At 47.5% G+C, this 22,107-nt stretch overlaps 9 protein-coding genes across 9 annotated transcripts; 3 read left to right on the forward strand and 6 right to left on the reverse strand.

Annotated features, from left to right (window-relative positions):
• Window positions 1-157: 157 nt before the first annotated feature.
• Window positions 158-1,309, forward strand: AGABI2DRAFT_53097 (hypothetical protein; the record flags this gene model as incomplete). Its single annotated transcript, XM_006456747.1, has 5 exons — window positions 158-312; window positions 373-467; window positions 519-621; window positions 678-902; window positions 961-1,309. Coding segments are annotated over 5 exons (927 nt in total), but the record flags the coding sequence as incomplete, so codon positions are not given.
• Window positions 1,310-1,427: 118 nt separating this feature from the next.
• AGABI2DRAFT_188630 (hypothetical protein) lies at window positions 1,428-4,162 on the reverse strand. Its single transcript, XM_006456748.1, has 3 exons — window positions 3,214-4,162; window positions 3,030-3,158; window positions 1,428-2,983 (listed from the first exon to the last, which is right to left on the reverse strand). The coding sequence occupies exons 1-3, from the start codon at window positions 4,149-4,151 to the stop codon at window positions 2,392-2,394; spliced, it is 1,659 nt and encodes a 552-aa protein (XP_006456811.1). The 5' UTR covers window positions 4,152-4,162; the 3' UTR covers window positions 1,428-2,391.
• A 328-nt stretch (window positions 4,163-4,490) lies between these two features.
• AGABI2DRAFT_139448 (hypothetical protein) lies at window positions 4,491-4,858 on the reverse strand (the record flags this gene model as incomplete). Its single annotated transcript, XM_006456749.1, has 1 exon — window positions 4,491-4,858. A coding segment is annotated over exon 1 (222 nt), but the record flags the coding sequence as incomplete, so codon positions are not given.
• A 2,765-nt stretch (window positions 4,859-7,623) lies between these two features.
• On the forward strand, window positions 7,624-8,760 carry AGABI2DRAFT_154300 (hypothetical protein; the record flags this gene model as incomplete). Its single annotated transcript, XM_006456750.1, has 3 exons — window positions 7,624-7,641; window positions 7,694-8,724; window positions 8,757-8,760. 3 exons carry the CDS (start codon window positions 7,624-7,626, stop codon window positions 8,758-8,760), a joined length of 1,053 nt encoding a protein of 350 aa, XP_006456813.1.
• Window positions 8,761-11,001: 2,241 nt separating this feature from the next.
• AGABI2DRAFT_122703 (hypothetical protein) lies at window positions 11,002-12,686 on the reverse strand (the record flags this gene model as incomplete). Its single annotated transcript, XM_006456751.1, has 5 exons — window positions 11,002-11,706; window positions 11,752-11,856; window positions 11,912-11,989; window positions 12,038-12,388; window positions 12,447-12,686. The coding sequence occupies 5 exons, from the start codon at window positions 12,684-12,686 to the stop codon at window positions 11,002-11,004; spliced, it is 1,479 nt and encodes a 492-aa protein (XP_006456814.1).
• A 198-nt stretch (window positions 12,687-12,884) lies between these two features.
• Window positions 12,885-14,702, reverse strand: AGABI2DRAFT_195807 (hypothetical protein). The gene is made up of 11 exons (XM_006456752.1): window positions 14,542-14,702; window positions 14,365-14,475; window positions 14,210-14,311; window positions 14,062-14,157; window positions 13,930-14,006; window positions 13,793-13,878; window positions 13,659-13,743; window positions 13,559-13,604; window positions 13,433-13,502; window positions 13,124-13,379; window positions 12,885-13,070 (listed from the first exon to the last, which is right to left on the reverse strand). Exons 1-11 carry the CDS (start codon window positions 14,624-14,626, stop codon window positions 12,978-12,980), a joined length of 1,107 nt encoding a protein of 368 aa, XP_006456815.1. The 5' UTR covers window positions 14,627-14,702; the 3' UTR covers window positions 12,885-12,977.
• A 221-nt stretch (window positions 14,703-14,923) lies between these two features.
• Window positions 14,924-19,187, forward strand: AGABI2DRAFT_122705 (hypothetical protein; the record flags this gene model as incomplete). Its single annotated transcript, XM_006456753.1, has 7 exons — window positions 14,924-14,963; window positions 15,014-15,192; window positions 15,243-15,272; window positions 15,325-15,717; window positions 15,775-16,779; window positions 16,836-17,624; window positions 17,682-19,187. 7 exons carry the CDS (start codon window positions 14,924-14,926, stop codon window positions 19,185-19,187), a joined length of 3,942 nt encoding a protein of 1,313 aa, XP_006456816.1.
• A 684-nt stretch (window positions 19,188-19,871) lies between these two features.
• On the reverse strand, window positions 19,872-20,650 carry AGABI2DRAFT_122706 (hypothetical protein; the record flags this gene model as incomplete). Its single annotated transcript, XM_006456754.1, has 3 exons — window positions 19,872-19,905; window positions 19,962-20,139; window positions 20,389-20,650. 3 exons carry the CDS (start codon window positions 20,648-20,650, stop codon window positions 19,872-19,874), a joined length of 474 nt encoding a protein of 157 aa, XP_006456817.1.
• A 595-nt stretch (window positions 20,651-21,245) lies between these two features.
• Window positions 21,246-22,052, reverse strand: AGABI2DRAFT_139452 (hypothetical protein). Its single transcript, XM_006456755.1, has 4 exons — window positions 21,966-22,052; window positions 21,817-21,907; window positions 21,625-21,757; window positions 21,246-21,572 (listed from the first exon to the last, which is right to left on the reverse strand). The coding sequence occupies exons 1-4, from the start codon at window positions 22,021-22,023 to the stop codon at window positions 21,477-21,479; spliced, it is 378 nt and encodes a 125-aa protein (XP_006456818.1). The 5' UTR covers window positions 22,024-22,052; the 3' UTR covers window positions 21,246-21,476.
• Window positions 22,053-22,107: the final 55 nt, after the last annotated feature.

Here is a 22,107-nt window from a genome sequence, read left to right on the forward strand (position 1 = left end):
CTCCCAAACTCACCAGGGAGGTATGCAATGCGCACTTTGACAGACCACAGCTCATTATGGCAACATATACCAGAAAATTGAACCAACCCCGCTTTCTCCTGCGGGACCCATCACACCGGGTACTAAACAAGCTGTTGTTACACCGTCGCCCGCAGCTGCCATCGATCTCTCTTGGCCAGAGTCTTGTGACCATGCCTGTGGCCTCTACAACACCGGGAACACTTGTTTCCTGAACAGCGCCCTCCAATGCTTGTTGCACACACCTCCTCTACTGCGGCAGGTCTTTTCACACAACAAAGAAAAATGTAAGCCGTTCCCGGAAAACTCAGGAAGCTGACGATAATGATCATTGGTAGGCAAAACTGGGGACAGATTTTGCATGGTATGTGCCTTCCGACAGGTTACCGTGCAGGCCCACAAGGGATCCTCGCCGTTTTCGCCTAGTCCTGTCTCAGGTCGATTGCAAAGTGTGTTCGACTGCTATCAGTATCCTTCGTCTACCTAATACCCGTTCTTAGCCATTGCAAAACACATGCGAAGAGGTCGCCAGGAGGATTCGCATGAATTTCTTCGTTACGCAATTGATGCCATGCAAAAATCGTGTCTAGCCGGTTTCCCACCGTGAGTCTATCTGTCAATGCAATGTAGTTGGTGTGTTTTCCTGACTCATGTTTTAGGAAAGCGGAGGCGAAACTCGGAGAAGCAACTTGGGTGCACAAAATTTTCGGCGGTCGACTTCGGTCGCGTGTCAGTTGTCAAAACTGTGACCACAACAGTGATACATTTGACCGAATCCTTGACCTTAGCCTCGACATCATGAGAGCTGACTCATTAAAGGAAGCACTCAGGAGTTTCATCTCACCCGACTTTCTCAAAGGGGCTGACAAATATAAATGCGAAAAGTACGCCAGTTTTTATTTATCTCGTTGTGATTCAAAAATTCTGACAAGAGATGTGTAGATGTAAAAAACATGTAAATGCTGAAAAGAGGTTTACGATTCATGAGGCTCCTTCAGTCTTAACGGTCCACCTCAAACGTTTCTCTCCACTTGGTCGAAAGATTGGACATCACGTCATCTACGATGAACATCTTAATCTTCAACCATACATGTCCAAAGGTCAATATGGTTTTACATATTCACTATATGGCGTGATATGCCACGCGGGTGGTGGTCCAAATTCGGGACATTATTTCGCATTCGTGAAAAGCCGGTCAGGGAGATGGTATGAGATGAATGACGAAATGGCCAGTCCGATCAGTGGGCCACCTGTGAGCAAAAAAACCGCATATATCCTGTTTTACATGAGGGACAAGGGACAGGGATTACAAGCCGTGATCAAGGGTGGCGAGGTTAACGGTGTGCACAAGGACAAAGAAAAGGAGGGGGGAGGATTGTTAGCTGGGATGAAGAAAAGGAGGGAACGGGATGAGGATGGTGCTGCTAACAACGCTGAGGAAGAAGATCTGGGCGAGAAAGTTGGTTCGCTACCGTCCAACTTTATTGGACCTTTACTTCCGTCGCCCATGGATCGATCATCTGGCTCACCTACGAAAAAAGCCAAAACGAATCACGACTCTGCCGGTTCAGAAGGTGCGAAAGAAGAAAAAAAGATTGATCCGCAGGCGGAAAAAGTCAAGAGGAAGATTGAAGCTGCAAAGGCATCCAAAGAAGCTAAAGCGAGAAGTGCTCTCGCGTTGCTTGAGAGTTATGATTCGAGTGATGAGGACAGTGATAGAGATGTGAATGTGGTGATGAATGGAAAATCCAAGCGTTTGAGTAAAGCAAGAGCTCTGGTGGAAAGCGATGATGAAGAAGCTGTTGGTGACAAGGGCGAGGATCGGGGAACCAAACCACCATCGTCGCCGATATCTCAGTTCAGCGAAAGACTACTTTCATCTCCGATATCAACGAATAACTTCTATGGTTCAACTCAATCATCGGGTAAGAAGGGTTTTACTCCGCATGTCAATGGAAAGACATCGTCTGTACCATCCAAATCTTTGTCGTCTGATGATGAAGGCGAGACAAATCCAGACGAACGCTCTCAAAAGCATTTGGACCATAACCGCCAGAAACATCGTGTGTCGATGGGTTCACCTGGGAAGAAGTATAAACGGGGACTCTTCTATCCTTATAGTTGTATTGGGTCAAGCAATAGCGGTGGTAGAATGAATACGTACGGGAAGAGGAGTCATCGGAAGAAGGCCAGAGGACTCTAGTGCCGACGAAACCGTCAAGCCTCCTGCTAGTATGAGGTTTTCTTGTGCTCCTGTTTAGTGACAAGGTAGAACAAATGGATGTTTGTGTGTATAAATGATAGCAATACGCCCTATATTAAGCTATAATCCCCGCAACCCTTGTAATTAAACCAGTATTCAACTTTTGTGGTTCAAAGTTTTGCCTTTACGTTTTCAACATTAACATCCGCCTTGTTACCCTCTTCCCACCAAACAACAGTAACAGTGACATCATCCCTGGATTGCCTTGAATATGGTGCCGGTATACTCAACTTCTTCCTCAACTGAATTTCATCTCCACCACCGAAGGCGTTTCTGATTAAGTGAGCACTCATGTTCTCATCCTTGAATGCCCAATTGCCAGCCTTTGCAGCTCGTTCCTTGTGTTCTTGAGTCGAGACTGATTTTCCATCGATACCAGAAGCTTCACCTATCGTTGTGTGTACGAGGGAGGGGAGGTTGGATTTTGGGACATTGCCCTTTAGGCCCTGGAGGTGACCTGCTACGAGAGACACCACTTCGGTATTAGAGAGCTCATCCCAAAGACCGTCTGTTGCTAGAACGAGGAAACGAGTGGGTTTCTGGCTACCCTCTGATGATGGGGTAGGTGGTGAATTGGGGGAGGGGAAAGTGAATTTGCGATGGGTAACAACGGGGCGTGCGGTCACATATGGTGGAGTCTTGAAAAGCGAAGGTGGAGGGCGAATAGGTCTGCCGTTACCCTTCATGAATGCTTCATTAAGGCTATAAAATCATCAGCTGGGAAAGGAAGTACTCTGTCAGGACTTACGTTTCTTGGATTGGTCGAGGCCATTTGTAGCGAGAGTCACCGAATGCTCGAGTAGGTTCAAGGCCTCCCAGGACACGCCCATTACGAATGACATCGCCAGATTCTTCCGGTGGATGTTCAGAACGCATCCTGCGGAAGGGCAATTAACGAGGATACGCAAAATCAAAAGGTGGTAGAAGCTTACCGCTGAGCTTCATTTGGGTTTCGGCCTGTCTGGTCTTCGGACAGTACCTCAACTCTCCATTGACCCTTACCATCTTCCGTAGGTTCCCAAACGCCAGCAACAGCTCGACTGTCACCTGTACAGGCAACATACAAATCGCGATGCGCGGTGTCAAACATAGCCATGATGGCACAGCTACCAGAGATAGCAGGAAGCATGGAAGTGAGTGCAAGCGGGTGTTGGCTCAAGTCTGGGACTATCCTGCTCTTTTTGGATTCTTCGTCCAAGTTGTTCGCGAGGATACGGAGAGGAGCACTGGTGAGTTCATGGTCCAGACGTGCAAAGGCTTCCGCAATGGCATGTGAGACACGTGCAGGATCTGCATCTACAGGCCCTTGATGGGATGGTGTGGAGGGAGAAGAAGAAGGGGTAGAACGTTTTGGGCTCCAGAGAAGATTCTTAGCACTCGAGAGGACGCCCGATGAGGAGTCAATTTTGGATGAAGGGTTTGAGAGTGAATGAAGCTCAAGGGCGACAGCCTTAATGAGAACTTTCGAAAGAAGTTGTGATGTGTGGGTGCCACTATGCCCGTCCATGACCGTGAAGAAGAGGTAGTCGCCTGGAGCTGATGGGTCAGAGTAATCTCTATGTACAATTTGGGTAGCATTGGCGTCCTCTATCGGGTCATTGGAGGCCAGAAATGCAGTAGTATGATTCCATCTGATTCCTTCAGGGCTTGTATGAGACGAAACCGAGGTATTCTGATTAATACGATCCTCAAGAGTCTTAAGGGGAAGAATCTCGATGCGCCGCGTGCTCATTTCCGGCTTGCCGTCCGGCCCTCTGGCGCGAATGGAGAGCTCAAAAGATGGATTGCGCGAGTAGGAGCGGTAAACGTAGTATGAGGGGACGCCGAGGACGACAGTGGCAGCGACAGGCTTCCATACGCGCCGCAACATGGGTGGGGGAGAATAGCATGTGGCCGAAAGAGGAAACATGACTGGTCAAACACGTGCCTGATGTGTTGACTAGTATTTGCGCGTGGCTGATTGTTGGACAGGCGCTAGGTAGCCGGACACACGCTTATATCGCAGTCCGTGTCCAGTCGCTCTTTCTCCAAAACCGCCATCTGTAAGAACCAACATGACTGAGCAGTCCCAGCCGTCCCCAAAACTTAAACACAAGTCGTTGCTTCAAACCCACCAAGATGCACCTGCACTTGCGAAAACCTTGAATGAGTTCGCTTCAAGCCAGCAGACGCCCGTGAGTCGGCATATGATGTATAGTCAGACCTGTTCATCCTCAAGTCGAGCTCCAACGCGTTTTCTTCTCCCAAAGTCAACCTCGTCCGATCCTTTGTCAGTTAACAAAGAAAGTCAAGGAGATCTCCCAAATCACTCAGCCGCCACAGTACCCAAGCCAGTGAGCGGCTCTGGTATTCCGGTGTTGCGGAGAAGACCAAGGCAGTCCGAACAACCTACTGTCGCTATGCTGGCAGAACTGGGCGTCAAAGTCCGTGATTTTGCGTATGAGAGCACTCTGCCTCCAGTTCCCACTGTCTATCTTCAACCTCGTCAAATCCAACCTTCTGTCCCTAAAGACGTGAATGACCCTAACGATCCCCATTATGTCCTTGAAGAAGAACGCAAAAAGAAAGCTTATACTTTTCAATCAACACGAAAAATTGAAAGAACGCCAACCGAACCAGTGCTGGAGAGCGACTTGCAGCCTCCGCCACGTCGCTCGTTTCCTAAAATTAAAAGAGCGGACGCAATGCTTGATCTCGGATCACAATCGCAACCTCAGCCACAATCACAACCTTCCCCCACGCATTCAATGTTGCCGTACGATATCACCAATACATCATTCTCTTCATCCCAGCCTCTTCATAGGCAACCTGCAGATCCGCCACGCGTTGAGACTTGGGTCCATACGCCCATTGTTACACCAAATCATTCCCCCCAGCGGCCATCAGAAGAGACAATGGACGAAGACACCGATCTCCCACCGCCACAACTCGAGTCAACAAGAACTGACTCACAAAGCACTCACTCTACAAGAACCATGTCATATTTCCAGATGGGGTTGGCTGATTCAAATCTGCGACCACAAAGCAGCGGAGCTAGGACGCCCCATCTATCACGTTCTTCAAACGTGGTTGGTCGCGTGCCCGTAATGGCTCCTGGTAGCACTTCTGCCGGACGCGCATGCGCCGGGCCAAAGCGACTTACCCCGTCAGTGCTACAGACTTCCGTCGTACCAACGTCGACTGATTCCCGCAAGTGGCCGTCTATATCAGAGCCTCCACCTAGTGCTTCAGTACAGCAGACTCCATCCTCTCCCATATCCCCTGCAACCCCGCGATATAATCTTCGAAGCACCAAACGACGAGCAGAATCTTCCCATCCTCCATCCTCCGCCAGATCATCTCGACGCCCACGACTACAGCGAGCTCCGATTGAAAAAAATAACCCACTACCTTTATCTGCTATTTCCACGCATAAAGCAAGCGCGAATGTGATTTCGACAGGTCGAACAACTAGAAGGACTAGGGCAACAAATGGCCGTGAGGAAGGGCTAAGGCAGTCCAAACAGAGGAGTCAGCGGGTATAGAACTCGAAGTTTCGTGCCCGATCGTCTGTCGTCCTCCATGGGGTTAATGGATCAATAATAATGAACATTATGGAATAATGTACTTCTTACGCCAAATGGTCAAAGTGTAAACTGGGAGTGTTTAAATATGCCGTCTCGCTGTCATCATTAGGATTGGTGTATTAATATCAGTAGGGACGAAAGTACTCATGTGTATCAACTATGCAAATGTAATTCGGCTTGTCGATAGAGGGCTTCACTCGACCCACTGCTTGTTTACTTGGCTTGTCTCTTCGTAGTATTATTTATTTTCCCTCTTTTTCTCTTCTTGTCCATAGAAGTGTTATTAGTGAAGGTATCGTGAGACGCCCGCCTGACCATTGAGAGATATGACACGTAAGATGACAGAAGTCTACCTGCCTGTTCAGTGCGATCAAAAAATTACGCACCACCCACCTAATGGAACACACATCAAAGGCAATGGGACCTTTGGGATACAGTGTGCAAAGCAATGCTTTGACCCGATCTGATAACCTAGCAATGACGCCAGGTTGGTGCCATCGAGGTGTGTTTCGTACTCATAGAAGTCCTTCTCCCTTTCGTGGATCCTTTCAATGGCTTCGAGACTCACCACGAGGGTATCTTCAGAAACCAAGATAAGCGGTGATCGCTTGTAAGTGGTACTGAGGTTACTGAAGAGTCACCGGACGGGCGAAGGATGCCAATCATAATGATTTTGGGACTTTCATTTGCCCACCGGGTTGCGTAGCTTTTCGGAGATGGAAATTCGGCTATACGACAAATGTGGTTATATGATAAGATCGTCGAACCATTGTTGCCGAGAACGTTTATGCCAAGTAGGGTCACGCTGTTTAGCCTAGGTAGGTACAAGCTGGTACAAGTTGGCGGTGGCGCGCTTAGGCTGAGTAACTCTCGACTGGACGGACTCTGGAGCCGACGTCATTACCATATTAGAACCGAAAAATCCGACACACTCTAAAAAGTACGAGGCGAGAGATGATCCCCAGCAGTATCGAGCAACTGAATGAAGTGGCACAATTGACCTGTCTAGAGCGGGCCAGCCAAGGCCCAAGCGCTAGGCCAGAGGACCTTGAGCGCTCAAGCCGCATAATTTGAGATTTGGAGGCGAATTCGAGAAAAGGTGCAGTGGCTTCTCTTCATGTAAGGTGGGCCCAGTACATCTGGAAGACTCGAAGATTGACATGAGGCAGATTGACCCGCGTTCCGGATTGAAATCGGGTTCTTTTGCAAGGAAGCGAGAGGAAAGGACCCGGAGAGCAGAATTCAAAAGATAGGAGTAAATTACCTCTCTCATCGCACGGAGATAAGCAATTCACCTGGTTTATATACTCCAACTTGCCTCTCACTCTCGTCCTCCCATCTGTTATGGCCGATGCATTCACTATATCTCTCCTCCCCATGCCTTTAGCTCTCGTTCATATTCCACGGAGTCGACTTCAAGAGCTCTCCCACCCCATTCTCAGACATATCCTCGACCCCAGCCCTACCTTTTTCACGATCACTGCTAACGAGATTGAAATTTCATTATTTGTAGATTATGAACATGTGCACGATTTCGATGTCATTGCCAGAAAAGACATGCAAAAAATGCGCAGGGACCCAGTGGAGATATCCTACCAGCCATGGAATGCCCTTCAAATTGACTCACATGCCGAGCAATATGGTAGGTGCTATTTATGACTCACTTCTTTCCACAAAAATATATTCTTTGTTGTAGGCGGTTGCGGCGCGCGGGTCAATGAGCTTTCTGCACCTCTCGCAGCCGCCGGCATTTCGATTCTTTACCAGTCCTCGTATATGTGCGACTTTATCTTCGTACGTCATCCCCTTGATCTGCAAATGTATCCATCTGATGAATCTTTTCTAGGTTAGGGAAGCTCGTCTACACGAGGTCCTAACATTATTCGAAACTGCAGGGTTCGACATGTATACATCCGAGACGTTCTCGTCATCAACCCCTTCGATATTTATGCCGAACTCGCATTCAAGGGAGCGTGAAAACTCCATAACTTCTTCACCAACTGTCCTCACACTCACCCAAAATTCCATCCTCGCCTCGCAATCTCGTACACCGTCTTCTATTTCCATCACACCCCATGGTCATTCCCATGTCTCTTCCAGAGAAGATGTTAAAATTCTCTCGCCGACTGCTGACGAAGTGCGTGTTCTCGACTCCGAGCTCGCCTGTGTCGGTCTTTCAGAAGAATTCGGTGTTGATAGCTGGGGAATGAAAATCGTCAAACTGGTCGCTTTTCCAGAACTTATCTTTTCGTTTGGACGAAAAGACAGTAAAAATACACCCGATTCAGATTTCTCGATCCCTTCGTCGTGTCAAAGTCTTGACCCTGAGGAAGGCGAGCACAGATACCCCCCGTATTCCTCGTATAGTGGTCCGACTGTCGAACTGAGTTCCACGACTCATGATCATGAATCGAGCCCAGCCGTGGCCTCTTCGGGTCCTCGTTCGCGGGTTTGCAGTGATGGAAGTTTATTTTCCATCGATACCAACACCTCATCCGACAACTCATCTGAGTCAAAAATGACGTCTCCTTCGACACCGTCATCCTCGATACACGAAGACGAACTGCTAGAAAAACCACAAAAAGAAAGATCCTCATCTCCATCTCCTCTTACCGTCCCGTTTTTCAGTTTCATTCGCACACAAGAAGGTTCATCGTTAACTACCGATGTGAAAGTTCTCTCAACACTCTTTCCACCTGAGCAACGCCATCTTTTAGTTTGTGGTGGGAGTTTAGAGCTTGGTGTAAAATTAGATGAGGGATATGGAGTTGGAAGTGATGAAGGTGATGAGATAAGTGATGATGATGACGGTGCGGATATGAGTATTGGAGAATTAAAATGCTTGCAGGTTGATCTAAGGAGGTTTGGGCTGGGTAAGTCACTTTTTTCCCATTATATAATTGATACAGTTGAGAGCTTGCTCCTGTTTTATATTTCAGACAAGTACGGTCTAGTCAACAGGTTCTCGAAAACGTTGGGCGATCATAACGTGAATCACCTATACAGTTCGACCTTCAAGTCAGCCAATATACTTGTACGTCCATTGTTCGTGATGCGTATCTAACCCCTCATAATTTTGTTGATAGGTGAACAGAAAGCACGTAACGCGAGCACACTCCCTGCTCCGCGGCTGCTAAGCACCTCTTCTTGATTATCTTTGCTCTCGTTACATGGAATTCCCTCTCGACCGGACATCCTTGGCGATGAATATACCGCGAAGCAAAAAAGAAACGAAATCAAAAAGGGAAAAATCAAATTCACCTCTCTCACTCCGTGTGGCGATAGTTCTTTCATTAAGCGACCGATCAAGCAAAATTCCAAGCACGCTCTAATGCCAGGGCAGTGGCTTTTTCCCCATTCTCTTATGTTGTATGGCAAAAAAAGAGAGGGAGGTCGGGCAATTCTAACTCTCCCCAAGGCCTCACCCCCTATCGACTCCAATCCCCTTTCTACCATTCCTGTTTTATTAGATATAAGTCCTACACCTCGTTCCCTTCACAAACTCCTTTTCCCCTTTCTTCGTCTTTTCCCGATACGAACACACTCGATCTCCCGGTGGATATCTCAATTGAAATCTGATTTTGGGTTGATGTATGTGTACCCCAAACTGGCGCTTTATCCTGCTTCTCAACCCTATTTTTTTTGTTTTGAATGCCGCTACTGTATTGATTCTTATCAAGTGCTAGGCTGTGCTAGGTTAAGTCCCTAATGTATCCTAACACATATCTTTTCATCACTGTTCTTAGAAAACTCGATTGTTTCCGAAACTGTCATTACAATGTTTCAATACTATCTATCCCACATCTCTTTACTGTATGTCTGTATAACAGAAAATTTATACTTCTTTATTTCTCAACGAGTAGATTCGCAACAGTGTGTCATCAGCTAGTAGAACTATATGCTCTAATAGAATGCCAAGCGCTCTGCGGCGCACAGAGTGTATATGTCTTTCTCTCTCCCTCAGAAAACTCGATCGTGAAAAGGATCGTCATCGCCAAGTAATGATAACTCACTGCTACGGTACCTAAGGGTACCCTAGGGTGCCTATCCGTGTCTAATCGTCTCCACTTTCCTTTTTTTTTTTTTTCAAAGCTCAGGTACAGTAACACCACACGGTCCACACCAAACTAGGGTCCAGCACCACACCCATATACTTACACCAATATGTAATTTCTAAAGTTAAATCCCAGGCACGAACAGATCTACTATGTACTACTGTATGTACTCCACCCATCCTCACATTCCTTTCATTCCATTTTCATTTTTTTTTCTATACAGTTCATACACATTGCACAAGTAATATCTCTTGGAAAAAAAAGCTATTCGAGGCGTCATCAATTATCTCATTTCTGATGTCATAACCTTTAATTTAACTGATTTTCCCACCCAACCTTCTTTTCTTTGTTTCTTCTTTCCACCTAACTCTATATGTACTGTATGTAGTCACTTTTGCGTCAGGAGGTCCAGTAGAAAAGTCTACATTGTCCGTCATGTCAGAAATGTCATTCTATTACTGATCGGTACAGACAAAAGGTACATATCAACATAACCCCAAGCAAACTGGTGTGAGGGCTTCCGCCTAAAATAACGTGCTCAACGGGGTAAGATGAACATCGATGTGAACCGAAGTGTTCGGGATTGCAAATGTCAAAGAGGCAAGTGGCACGAGACTAGCTCGTTCAAAAAGTAGTAGTATGTATACATGATACAATACACACAAAGGAGGTAGACATGGTGGAGACCCCACAAACAGCTCCAAAGTGAAATACATACAACTAATGGTACAAATATATTATCGGAAAAGAGTGTGTGCGGGTCAAACAGATCGACAATGATGCGTAACGAGGGACTATGTTAGTTAGTGGTAAGATAGCGGTGATGCCGACAAAAAGGATCATGGCTAGTATACACAAATGCAGTGAGATTATTGCAATTGAGATGATAGATGTGTGATGATGAATGCATGCGAGGGTCATTTCAATTGTGTGATGCGAATAGAATATCGTGATAGAAGCTATGGGGGATAAATGGATGTGTGACCAACGAAGGTGAAGATGAAGTAGACCGAGTGCCATAAAGAAGAAGCGATGAGTTAAAGTAAAGGAGACGGTGGCGGCAAGTGGCGACGTAGAAGTCAAGCTCGCGGAATATTGATTATACGACAAGTATAGTCGACACCGATGTTCGTGTAGGTGCTCCTGCATACCAATCGTCCCCTAAAGGTAAATCTTCGTCTTCACTCGCTCCGAGAGGAGGATACAAAGGGGGGAATCCTTCCTCGTCAGGAGAATCTTCTTCTTCAATCACCGGTAGAGAACAACGAAGAGAAGAACTATGATAGTACTCTTCTACTGCTGTTTTGGCAATGGCAAGGGCCAAGGCACGATCCTCATCGTCTTCGTCAATAGCAAAGCTTAGTGGCCGCATGGGAAAGAACCCGTGGAGAGATGCAGAATCATCTGTCGGCGTCTCAGGTCCCGGAGAGCCAGGTCGTGAAGGTGGCGAATGATCCTCTTCGGGATCGTTGTCGTCCTCGCAATCAGCATCTTCTCCCATACAATCTTCTTCCTCGTCGATATCAGTTACCAAGGTCAGCCGCGAGGAAGCAGCAGATGATATCGACCATCTGGACTCGGGCAAGTCTTCCTCTTCGTCCAGATCCACATTAATGTAATTGACACGGGGAGAAGGAACAGTGAGATATCGCCCATCTTGGGGATCGGTGACGACGTTATACCACGGAGTCCAAGGATTCTGGCAAGGCGCGAGGTTGATAATGATATGCGGTACAGTAAGGGGGGAAGATGACTCGATAATGATAGCTCCACCAAGCATTTGCCTATTGCTCTGGAGAATGGGCTAAAGCTTGTTAATGACGGGAAATACGCGATCGAAATGCCATACCTCAGCAGGGTCGACCCAAACAAACGGTCGTTCAACCGAGTCGAGTAACTCTGGCATTTCATAACGACGACAAAACGTCGCAGCGTGAGCGCTAGCAGCATATGCCTTTTGGGGGAATGGTCAGGGAGCTCTAAGAGTAGCGCTGGTAAAGAAGACTTACCACAGCCTTACATAGGTGCTTTTGAAGTGCTTTGACCACATGATACAATATCAATCGTTCATTGGCAGTTGACTCGACCTAGATCGATTATCAGCCAGGAATCTATCTGACATGCAGAATGCTTACAAACGAGTCGAACTGAGAACGAGAGAAAGCATGTTTTTTGTCATTTGAAGAAATAAGTGATTTTTCTTCACTTTTTGAGTCCTCGTTGACGATAGTATCGTCACTAGCACACCGAGGATCGGCTTTTTTAGAAAGGAGTTGATGGGGAGAGCGTAGTCGCCCGGTGGTCAAGTCGTATGGCGGGACCATCAGAAAGCCAGACCACTGAGGGAGCGTGCAGTTATTCCATGGGGTGTAGAAATCTTCAGGCGTTTCAGGTGCCGGGGATATGACTATATGCGGTGTTATATGCGGGTAATTTGAGTGCAGGACGATGTTGGTTGGGTCTCTGAAGTAATCTCGCAGAACATCCTGCGACAAAAGGTTCAGTTGGTCGTGTGCTGCTTGAATCGGAGGCATTGAGACCAACCCTGTCGCGGTATTCCGCCCAACTGGAGTCCTCTTGATATATGCGCTGAGTGAGGGGTACGGGTGAGGCAGCAGCGGCGACATAGTGAAAGACATCACGTACCATGGCGACGTGCTTGTTCGCTTCGAAAGGCGAGATGTCGGTTATTTCAGCTGGTTCACATGGGGGCCACATGTCCTCATGGGGCATACATGAGGCGGCTGCGCTGTGAACAGGGTCGTGAATGTTGCAGGTGCTCATTGGGGCACAGACATGGCGGCGGGAGGCTGTTTTTGAGGGGTGCGGATCAGGCTAGGAAAGAAGAGTGGGTGATAAGCGCGACGATAAGGGGAACAAGCGCACCGGTGCCAAGATGGAGGCGCCGGGCGCAGAGGAAGGCCGTCCGCTGTCATTGATGCTGATCCAGTGAACCACACTGTATGGCCACACACATGACGTCATTTTCCGCGGCTCTACCTCCAGTTTGCATTCTTATTTAGCACTGTCTAGGTATGCAGTCTCACTAGGGTCCGCGACGACGTCTATTCTGCATCAATATATACCCTGTGTTTCCAAGGGTCCCTCCTCCTCTCGCCTCCCGCTTATCTTTCTAAAGTTTTTCATCGCATATGTCGAGCAAGCGACCTAGAAACAGCACCTAAGATAGGGTTCACCATACAAAGTAAAATGCTACTTGCATATTGTGCAAAGTCAATCAAGAAACTTGGTAGATGGTTGATGTAGCCTGTCAGGTTGACAAAGAAGGGAACCATAATTGTCCGCGACTCTTGGGCATCAAGGGCGGAGATGATCGGTTTGACAATATCGATGGGCTGTACCGAGGTGAAGAAAAACTGGTAGAGCCAGTGACCCGGCACTGAAAAGGTCGCAAAAAGTCGCGTCCTGGTGTGACCGGGACATACAAGCGTCGTACGAATTCCAGGAGCTTTGTAGCTGCATACCCATTGTAAGTGAAAAAGTCAAGCACTTCCATTTCCACGACTTACTGATTATCAAGCTCAAAACGGAGGGTCTCGTTCAGGGAACGTACAGCGGCTTTGGTGCCACAGTAGTCAGCTAATACCCGGAGTTAAGTCATACTATGTGACAGACTCGGTGATTGCACAACTCACTCATCTGCGGGGAACCCACGATGCCCATGACAGAGGAAAGGGTTACCTAGTTGGCAATCGGTGATTAGACTCGGGATAGAATATTAAAGATGCGTCTCACAATATGGCCCGATTTCTTCTTGATCATATCCGGAAGGAACGCTTTAATGGTCCACCAGTGAGCTAGAGCATTGACGCCGAATGTCCTGGCGGGCTACCATGAGCAACGATTCGTGAGGCTACGATCAAACTTACTGCTGAACATCCTTCTCATTTAAATCGAGGATCAACTTTCCTTGGACAACGCCCGCGTTATTAACAAGGATGGTAGGCTCTCCGATCTAGAATAGAAGGTTGGGCTCGAGCATCTCAACTTCGGTCATGGCACATACTTCGTCTCTAATACGTCTTGCAATGGCTTCCACCTCTGACCATTGAGACACATCACACTTGTAATACGTGATATTATCTGTGATCCTTTCATGAGTCCGGGCGTTGGTGTGGATAGTAATATTGGCACAAACAGTTTTCGGTCTGAATAGGCTCTACATCAAGAACCACGACCGTGACGTTTCGAACAGCAAGAGTATTAGCAAGGAGTTCTCCAATGCCGGAAGAGCCTGCAGCAAACTTAGCATTTTCACAACTTTTATCGACGTCAATGCTACTGACCTCCCGTTATAACCACAATTTGCTCGCCCCAGTCTAATGGACTGGGCGCGGAGAATATGCTTCTTTGATTCCGGTACAAAGTTGATATCCATGTTAAGAGCCCTGAGATAATTGAGCTCCGAGTATTTTCCATTAACCGACGGAAGGATTCTCACGAAACAAGCAAACAGCCAAGCAATAGAGAGCCGAGTTGACCACAATCGGGTCGGTAAGTTTAGCGCCTTGAAAGAAATAAAAAACAGGGACGAAGGATGTAAAGAATGGACCTGGAAGGTTAACAGAACAATTGTTAATATTCGGAGATAAAGCCCTCGGGCGACGTGGCATCTTACTGAATGCGGTCTGAGCCAGGACTTTGACTACCAGGTCCAAGTCGAAGCTGTCGAACACCAGAGTCGACTCTGCGTGAGGTGGCATGTGCGCTGGAAGGAAGGACAACAGGCCACGGTCTGGTGAAGATGTGGGTCAGTTGAGAGAAAGGTTTGTTGATGTGGTGGGATCGCGGTCGGTTCTCTTGTTGACTACCACATTCAATGACGATCAGCTCACCATCAGCCCACAGTGATGAGCATCATTAAATCTCAGAATTTGGCGTTTAATGATGCACCACTTCTCTCGGGATCCGACTTGACAGCCTAAGTCGATTATAGTCGTCCTGGACTCCTGACACCAACCTTCGAGGTCATCTATCCATCTTTGGGTCATATATTCGACATGGCTCCAAAACAAACGAATCATCGCGTTCCGAAATTGTGTGGCTTGCAATGGCGCGCTTGTGTTTCTAACCTATTTTTGTATCTGCAGACATTCATTCCGGCCGTCAAGATCACATCTTGCTTCACTCCATACCTCTCCCTCTCCTTTACCCAGCATCTACATTGCGGGGTATGGGTAACATCAACGAGAAAAATGTTCCAACGGCCGAGGAGAAGGACGTCCGTCGTAGTTTGCTGGAACCCATAAAGCATCTGGATCCGTGGACTGTATGTATGCGGCCCTTTCTTCAAATTTCCGGTGCTGACTGAAAGACTAGGACGAAACTGAAGAGCGAGCCGTGGAGGCGGTGAGTTTTCTTCACAATAAATAACCCTCACGACGTCCAATCTACTTCGCAGGCGTTGCTTCACGATATTGAAATTAATCAGTCTCCTTCTCCCCCGTCCAAACGATTTCAACGAGCGAATGCTCCTCTGACCTCCGCAGCGACATGCTTTCTGATGAATCAAAATCAGGATCTCTCTAGTGGGCAGAATGCTTCATCTTATGAGCTCGTCGCCTTCCTAGGCGAAAACTCTGACCTTCCAAGGGAAAAGAACGAACTTTTTGAAGAAACCGGGAATATCTCGCTACCGTTGTCCGAATCAATCATTCCGGAATCATTTGAGGTTCTCGAGACGACGATTTCTCCTCCCTTCACCTGTCAGAAGGATATTCCGGTGTCTATCAAAGATGGCATTCGTTCCTTGGACACCGTTGAAGAATCTACAGAGCATACCGCTTTATTAAATGTACGTATATGCTCATTAATGTCCTTCTATTGTAACCTGCTTACAGTCGTGATGCAGCTCGGAAGTCGCCCCTCGCAAGAATACCTATACTCTCCGTCACCCGAACCGTTCAACGAGTTTCGGGCTGATCAAATGGGCAAAATGCCAGAGACTACTACTACCTTGGGCTCTATCGCTTCAGATCGTGCGGCTGCGATTACAGAACAAGTGATGGAGACCTCGTCACTCGCATTGGCAACCAACAGCCTGCTTGTCACTCCGCATCAAATTAACGACATTCCTATTGCTCCTGTGCCTCCACTGTTCACGGATGAACCATTGGGAGAATTGACTACGATCTTGTCACCCCTCGTGCTTGGTTTGTCTACGCTTGCTAATGTCAACGATATGGAGTTCTCTTGTCAATCCGAAACGGAACGCAACAAAAACCTAGAATTACCGTCGCTTCCGGAATCACCTCGAAAGGAGTTAATTAATTTTGAAGATGCCGCTTTGGATACTGTTGAAAATCCCATTAGTCCACATGTGACTCCGTTTGCTCCTCGTCGCGAAATCGTTCCTTTACCCCCATTGTCAACAGAAAACAGCGCAAATCTTTTGGTATCCGAGATTCCCTCCCTTGAACCTTCTGGCCTGGGTTTAATTGTTCCAATGCTCATAAAACCAGTATCTTCGATAGCCCATCTTTCAACTGCGTCCCTTCATATATTTGACGACGCCGCTGAGTCAAACCGGACTCCAGGCGAAGTCCTGTCACCCCCTATTGTGAGCCTTGACGGTACTTCCGAGTTCTCTGAAGAACTGGCTTCGCAATTTGAAGCTCAACTCTCTATTCGACCCTCTGCTGTTGAAGGCGAAAAGGAGATATTACAAGCCACTATTAGTATACTCAATCTTGATGGTCCGGACGATGTTATCCCGGGTCCTCCTTGCCAAGCCGCTCAGGACGCGGAACTACTACCCCAGTCATCTCAAGAGGCACAAGCTGTCACCCTAGAAGCCAATGCCCAGGCGTCTTCATTTGCGATACCTAAAATTAGGACTTGTGCTGATGCCACGGGTGTATGTCTTGGCAGATTCATTCACATGACATGGCTTTGCTGATTGTGGCTTCATAGATTGCAACGAAATATTCTGAAGTAGCAAATGTAGTTTCACAAGCGCCTTTGACATCCCAACGTCCTGTGACCTCAATTGACCAGTCTACCCACAAAATTGGGAACCGAGAAGGCGATGAGCATTCCCCGGGTCGGCCATATTGGGTGAAGGGATCCGTAGAGAAAGATATTGACCTAATCTCATCTAGTACGGCTCCGTCGCGTGGTTCGGTCAGAAGCTGCATTCACACCCCCGATACCCCGAATTGGGCTATAGCCCCCGTGCTGGATTCGATTCCGTCGTTAAAAAGCGGTAAATCTCATGGGGGCCGAGGTCGGCGACGCGGGAAGAAGACGAGAATGAGCCAAGGGAACGGTAGTAACCTCGAAGATTCTCAGCTCACTTCCGAGTCTTTGAAGCCAGTGGAAGTCGCACGTCCAGTTAGTTTGAAACTGGTGAAAGACGAGTCGTTTCTATCTACACCACTTCCTCGTGATCAATTGATTTCCTCCGAAGAGCTGCGGAAGATAACGATAACCAATCGCCAAAAAGTCAATAATTGGATTAGTGAATCGGCGTCAGTCATGGGGTGTTCTAAATCAAGTGCAGACAGAGAGCCTCGTGCTATGGCTTCTCGCAGCGCCTCTCTGATGGATTCCAGGTCGGAACGGGTAAACGATGGTCTTTTGTGCGTGGACGGGGACAAGAACCTCGAGAAGGCTAATCTGCTCCCTGCATCGAGGATCGCTGAAGCCTTAATTGCTCAAGAACATTGCGAGAAAAGCTTGAATGATAGTGTTCTGATCAAGGTATGTCATATGTTCTTCGTAGAGCTACATCGGTGCACAATAGCTCATATGGCTTAGGATGATCATGGTTCAACAAGAACGCCTGGTTCCATTCCGACGACTATAGTTAATGACCTTGTGCAGGGTCATTCATCATCCGAAGAAGATCGGAAAGCTAATTTATCGAAAGGTAAAAAAAATTCAGTCAGGAGCCCCACACCATCAGCTCGTCGGTCAAGAAGTGCGAGTATCGTCAGTAGTCTTGCATCAGGTGTTTCTGTGAAATCTGGGGTCTCTGCTTCGAGTCGACTTTTTCAGCGCGCAATCGAGGAGATTGGATCTAAAAATGGCTCTCTACCAAATTCTGGGACACCTGACAGCGCTACCTGTCATACCCTACTCGAAAGACAACATATAGAAGCACGAGGCATTTTCAATACAGTTGTCCAGGCTTTTGACCCACCTGCTCGCAAAACGACTCTTTTGGGCAAGTCAATGCCGATCAATGCCGTCACTGAAACCGAAACCGAAACTACCAGGGTTGCTGCCGCACTTCGCGTAAAAGGAAAGATCGAGGCTGTGGCTTCATCTTATCAAAGCGTCGAATCCACCGAGTGTGTGGGAAGTAACGACGAGCGCTTTTTGTTCACCTTCAAACCTCCACAGGCTTCCATTAGCAAGGATGATAAGCACGCGTATATGGGTTCGCAGAATGACGTCAGTATGCTCGTTAATACGCCAGTGAGGGATACTGCTGTTCAAGCGTCAGGGTCTCAACAGGGAGGGAAGACTCCTCGTCCTACTTCATCGAAGACTTTTATCCCGGCGGGGAGATACGTTCCACCTCCGATTAGAAGTAGCGAGATGTTTCGTCATGGTCAGGCTTCTGCAACAATTCGCGGCAAGGAAGTCATGTCTGGTACTAGTGCCCCTATTCAACAAACAAAGGTTCCTCGGCTTTCGTGGCCCTGCGCGGATGCGGACGCTGCTACTCTCGTCACAATCACTCCCGGGATGAATGTCTATGCTCCACGTTTCCGTTCTCTGGATGACGTGTCGGCTTCGAGTTTCAATTACATTCGAAACGATGTAATGCCTGACGTCAGAATGCATTTCGGAACCGGGAATGATCCTTCAGGCGGTGTTCAACCAATCTTTCAAGAAGAATTTACTGTGCTCGGACATTATGCCAATTACAACTCTGGTAGTTCTCTTGCTAGCATGCCTCATACTGCTTCTACTGTTCAGGTGAATCGCTCTGGCTCTGGTGTACGATCTCGCGGTGCGATGACGCCATTGGATTTACCGGAGGTCGATCAAAAGCAAGGGATACCCAATCCACAGATTCAGATGAATGCGCTGGTTTCTCAACAACAATTGGATGAATATATGGCGAAGTTGTCTTTGGCACAAAAACGGCTGCAAGCGAATATGGATGATATCGTGACATCTTGTTATGGTAAAGCAGATCCTATTGTAGCGACAAGCAAGATCCAGAACTTGGAACAGGCCAGTAGAGAAGACATTTTTCTAGTCATCTTATTTTTGGCTGATCGTATATTGGGTTATCTAGGTATCCTTTAACTCTGTGATGTTAACGGCGGCGATGTCTCCCTTACGGCAGCCCTCGACCTCTATCATCCTTCAAAATCGATCTCAGACGCAAGCATCAGCTCGGTACCCAATGCAAAACATACCACATCAATTTCAGACTCAGCCAATGTCTCAAAACATGGACCGAAGCATCTTTGAAGAGTTTTGTAAGAGGCAGAGGCAAGAGACGAGAGCGGTGAACGAGAACATACCTTCTAGGTTACCTAGGAGGAAAATATAGCTCGAGATGTGTGATGTTCAATTTGGACTTTTGTTTCTGATTTTTGAATACGAGCGATACCCACCCTTTTTTTACGCGTACATAGACAGGTACATGAAAATCTTTCCACAAGAAAAGCAACAATTGATTCTCCAAAATAAAAACAACAACAACGGTAGATGCGGTATAGACAATGCATGTAATGTGCAACAAGAACTACCTTTAAAAACAGTACACATATACAAATGATGCATTAGTTGTTAGGGTCTGAATATTGACATTGAACGATTAAGCGTTCGAAGAAATGTAGCAGTCCTCTAGGGACAAGCGTCATGAAACGGCGGGGGTAGAGAGCGTTAATGCAGGACCGGCTTTGCAAGATCAGAAAATAAGAAGAAAAACAAGATGGGGATGTTGTAGACGCTGCTGCTGAACGGGAAAAAAGAAAGCAGAGCCTAAGAATGGTGGAAAACTGATGGCAGGTTTTGCCTGGGTAGAAAATTTATGTTTCAGCGGATCAATCCCAACCCAGGAGACAAACTCACCTCATTCCGCCAACGACATTTCCGGGAGGGTTGTAGAGACAAACATACAAAGTAGCAGGACCTGTCGAAGGACCCAGGAGGTCCTTACAGACAGAAGAGGCACAACCGAGTTCGGTGGTTGATTCCCATAAGACTTGAGTATAATGGGTGAAGTGAGGGTGGTGTGGATTGAAGTCGGCTAATAGGACAATCAATTGATCAGTAAAGTTGCTATGAATACATCAACCCCACAGAGAAAATGCAAAAACGCGGACGGAGGTGGCGAGGACATGTACATGCCCATCACGTCAAGTCAAAAATAAGGTTACAAAAAAAGACGCCCAGGAACGAGATGTCAAATCAATTCCCCTGGAATCAGGAACAACATGCAACATGCAGACTACAGCTGGACGGAAAATTGAAAGTCATACATGAAAAGCACGCTTACCAGCATCTTCTATGAAAGTACCCATTGCGGCGTGGACAGAGAATGGACCAGTAGCAGCAACGATATTTTCTCCGTAAGGTTTATCGCTCAGTACACCATCTGTGTGCTTGAAATTACACGCATCGGCCCATTGTTCGGCCAAATTGGCGAAATGGGGTGACCATCGAAGGGGTTTGACGCCATGGGCTGCGCGAACGACGTTGTGTCCTTCGAGGTAGGCCGCGATGTGAGCTGGTGAACGACGGACCGCGGTAGCATCCATGGAAGCATGTCCTGCGTGGCGGCGTGCGTGGCGAGTGTGATGCGATGTGTTGATAGCGCGAGTCGGGTGGAGCAGGGCGGTTATCAGGAGAGTGAAAATGGAAAAGAGGTGGAGCGTAAACATTTTTTGGGACTAGTTGCTTTTTTTTTGATTAATTAGTTTTTCTTTTAGAGACCTGAAAACCCGTGGTTAAAAGAGCGACGGAGACCTGTTAATTGGAAGAAACGGGTCTGGGTGGGGAGAACGAGGGCGAGGGCGGATAGGTTTATCTGTAGACTGGCTCACTGATAGTAACACGAAGAAAGCGGTGACTATTTTGTACACAAGACAGAATCATCAGCTGATCATGCAGTCTTTACCCGTAGCCTTGACGACAGGTCGAGCATCTTTCACGATATCCTCGTGGACGACTTGCACGCAGCCGCACTAAAGCACTTTTGACTGCGGCTAATTTTATCTCTTTCATTATAACTCTTTGGCACAGGAGTTCTGAGGATATCAAGCTTTCGGGTCCATATTCCGATGCCAATTGCTAAAGAACATACAGCTGATCATCGGCCCTGGTTCCGAATCACGCGCGTCACCAAGATATCAGGATATGTTCACGAGTGCAAACGATTGATTGACTTCGAATATCTGATTATCTACTTTTGGAGGCCATAGGTTATTGAAAACTCATAGAAGTGCTTCAGTCCTCGTCGGAAATAGAAAGTGAACTGGTGGGGCTGGGCTTCGAGGTATTGATGACATCCTTTCCAGTCCGCTGGTCCTCGGGACGAAGGGAGAGGATCACAACGGATGGAAGAGGTCAGATTAATACGCTGTGTTAAGCTGGTTGAATCTTGTAGTCACGCTTGAAATCCTCCAACTCTTCTTCTTTCGTTTTGTATTGCTCCGCGAGACCGTTGACTGCCGTACGGATCTGTTCGAGATCTCAGCTAATGTGGCCGATCAACATAAAGCACTCCACGTACCCCGTCACAGTTAGTTTGGAGAGCGGGAACGACATCTTTTACGGTACGTTCGACGAGGACTCCACCGATAAGACGAAAGCACATGCGGTCAGGTTCCTCCGCTAGAGCTTCATTGAGAGTGCTGAGCACGAGGCTAGCAATCCACATTTGGTCAGTCGAACTACACGACGTAAAAGATGATCAAATGCATACGTATGCTCATCAGCCTCTTGCTCGAGCTCTCCTATTTTGCCAGCCAAGGCTTGGAGTTCATTTTGCATCCGGATGAAGTTCTGTTGGATTTCTGCTTATCTAGATCAATCCTATGAGAACCAGGATTTCGCGCGAGGGATTGTACATACCTTGGGGAGCCAGTGGTGCCACCTTTTGTTTGGCCTTTCCAGACGATTTCGAGGCCATCGTCTCGCGCTTGTGGGAGTGGTAAAGGCGATGGATGGAATTGCTGGTCACGCGGAGGGAACGGGGCGCAACATGTCACGTGTG

Source organism: Agaricus bisporus, assembly GCF_000300575.1.
Source record: "Agaricus bisporus var. bisporus H97 unplaced genomic scaffold AGABI2scaffold_14, whole genome shotgun sequence".
Taxonomy (NCBI): Eukaryota; Fungi; Basidiomycota; class Agaricomycetes; order Agaricales; family Agaricaceae; genus Agaricus; species Agaricus bisporus.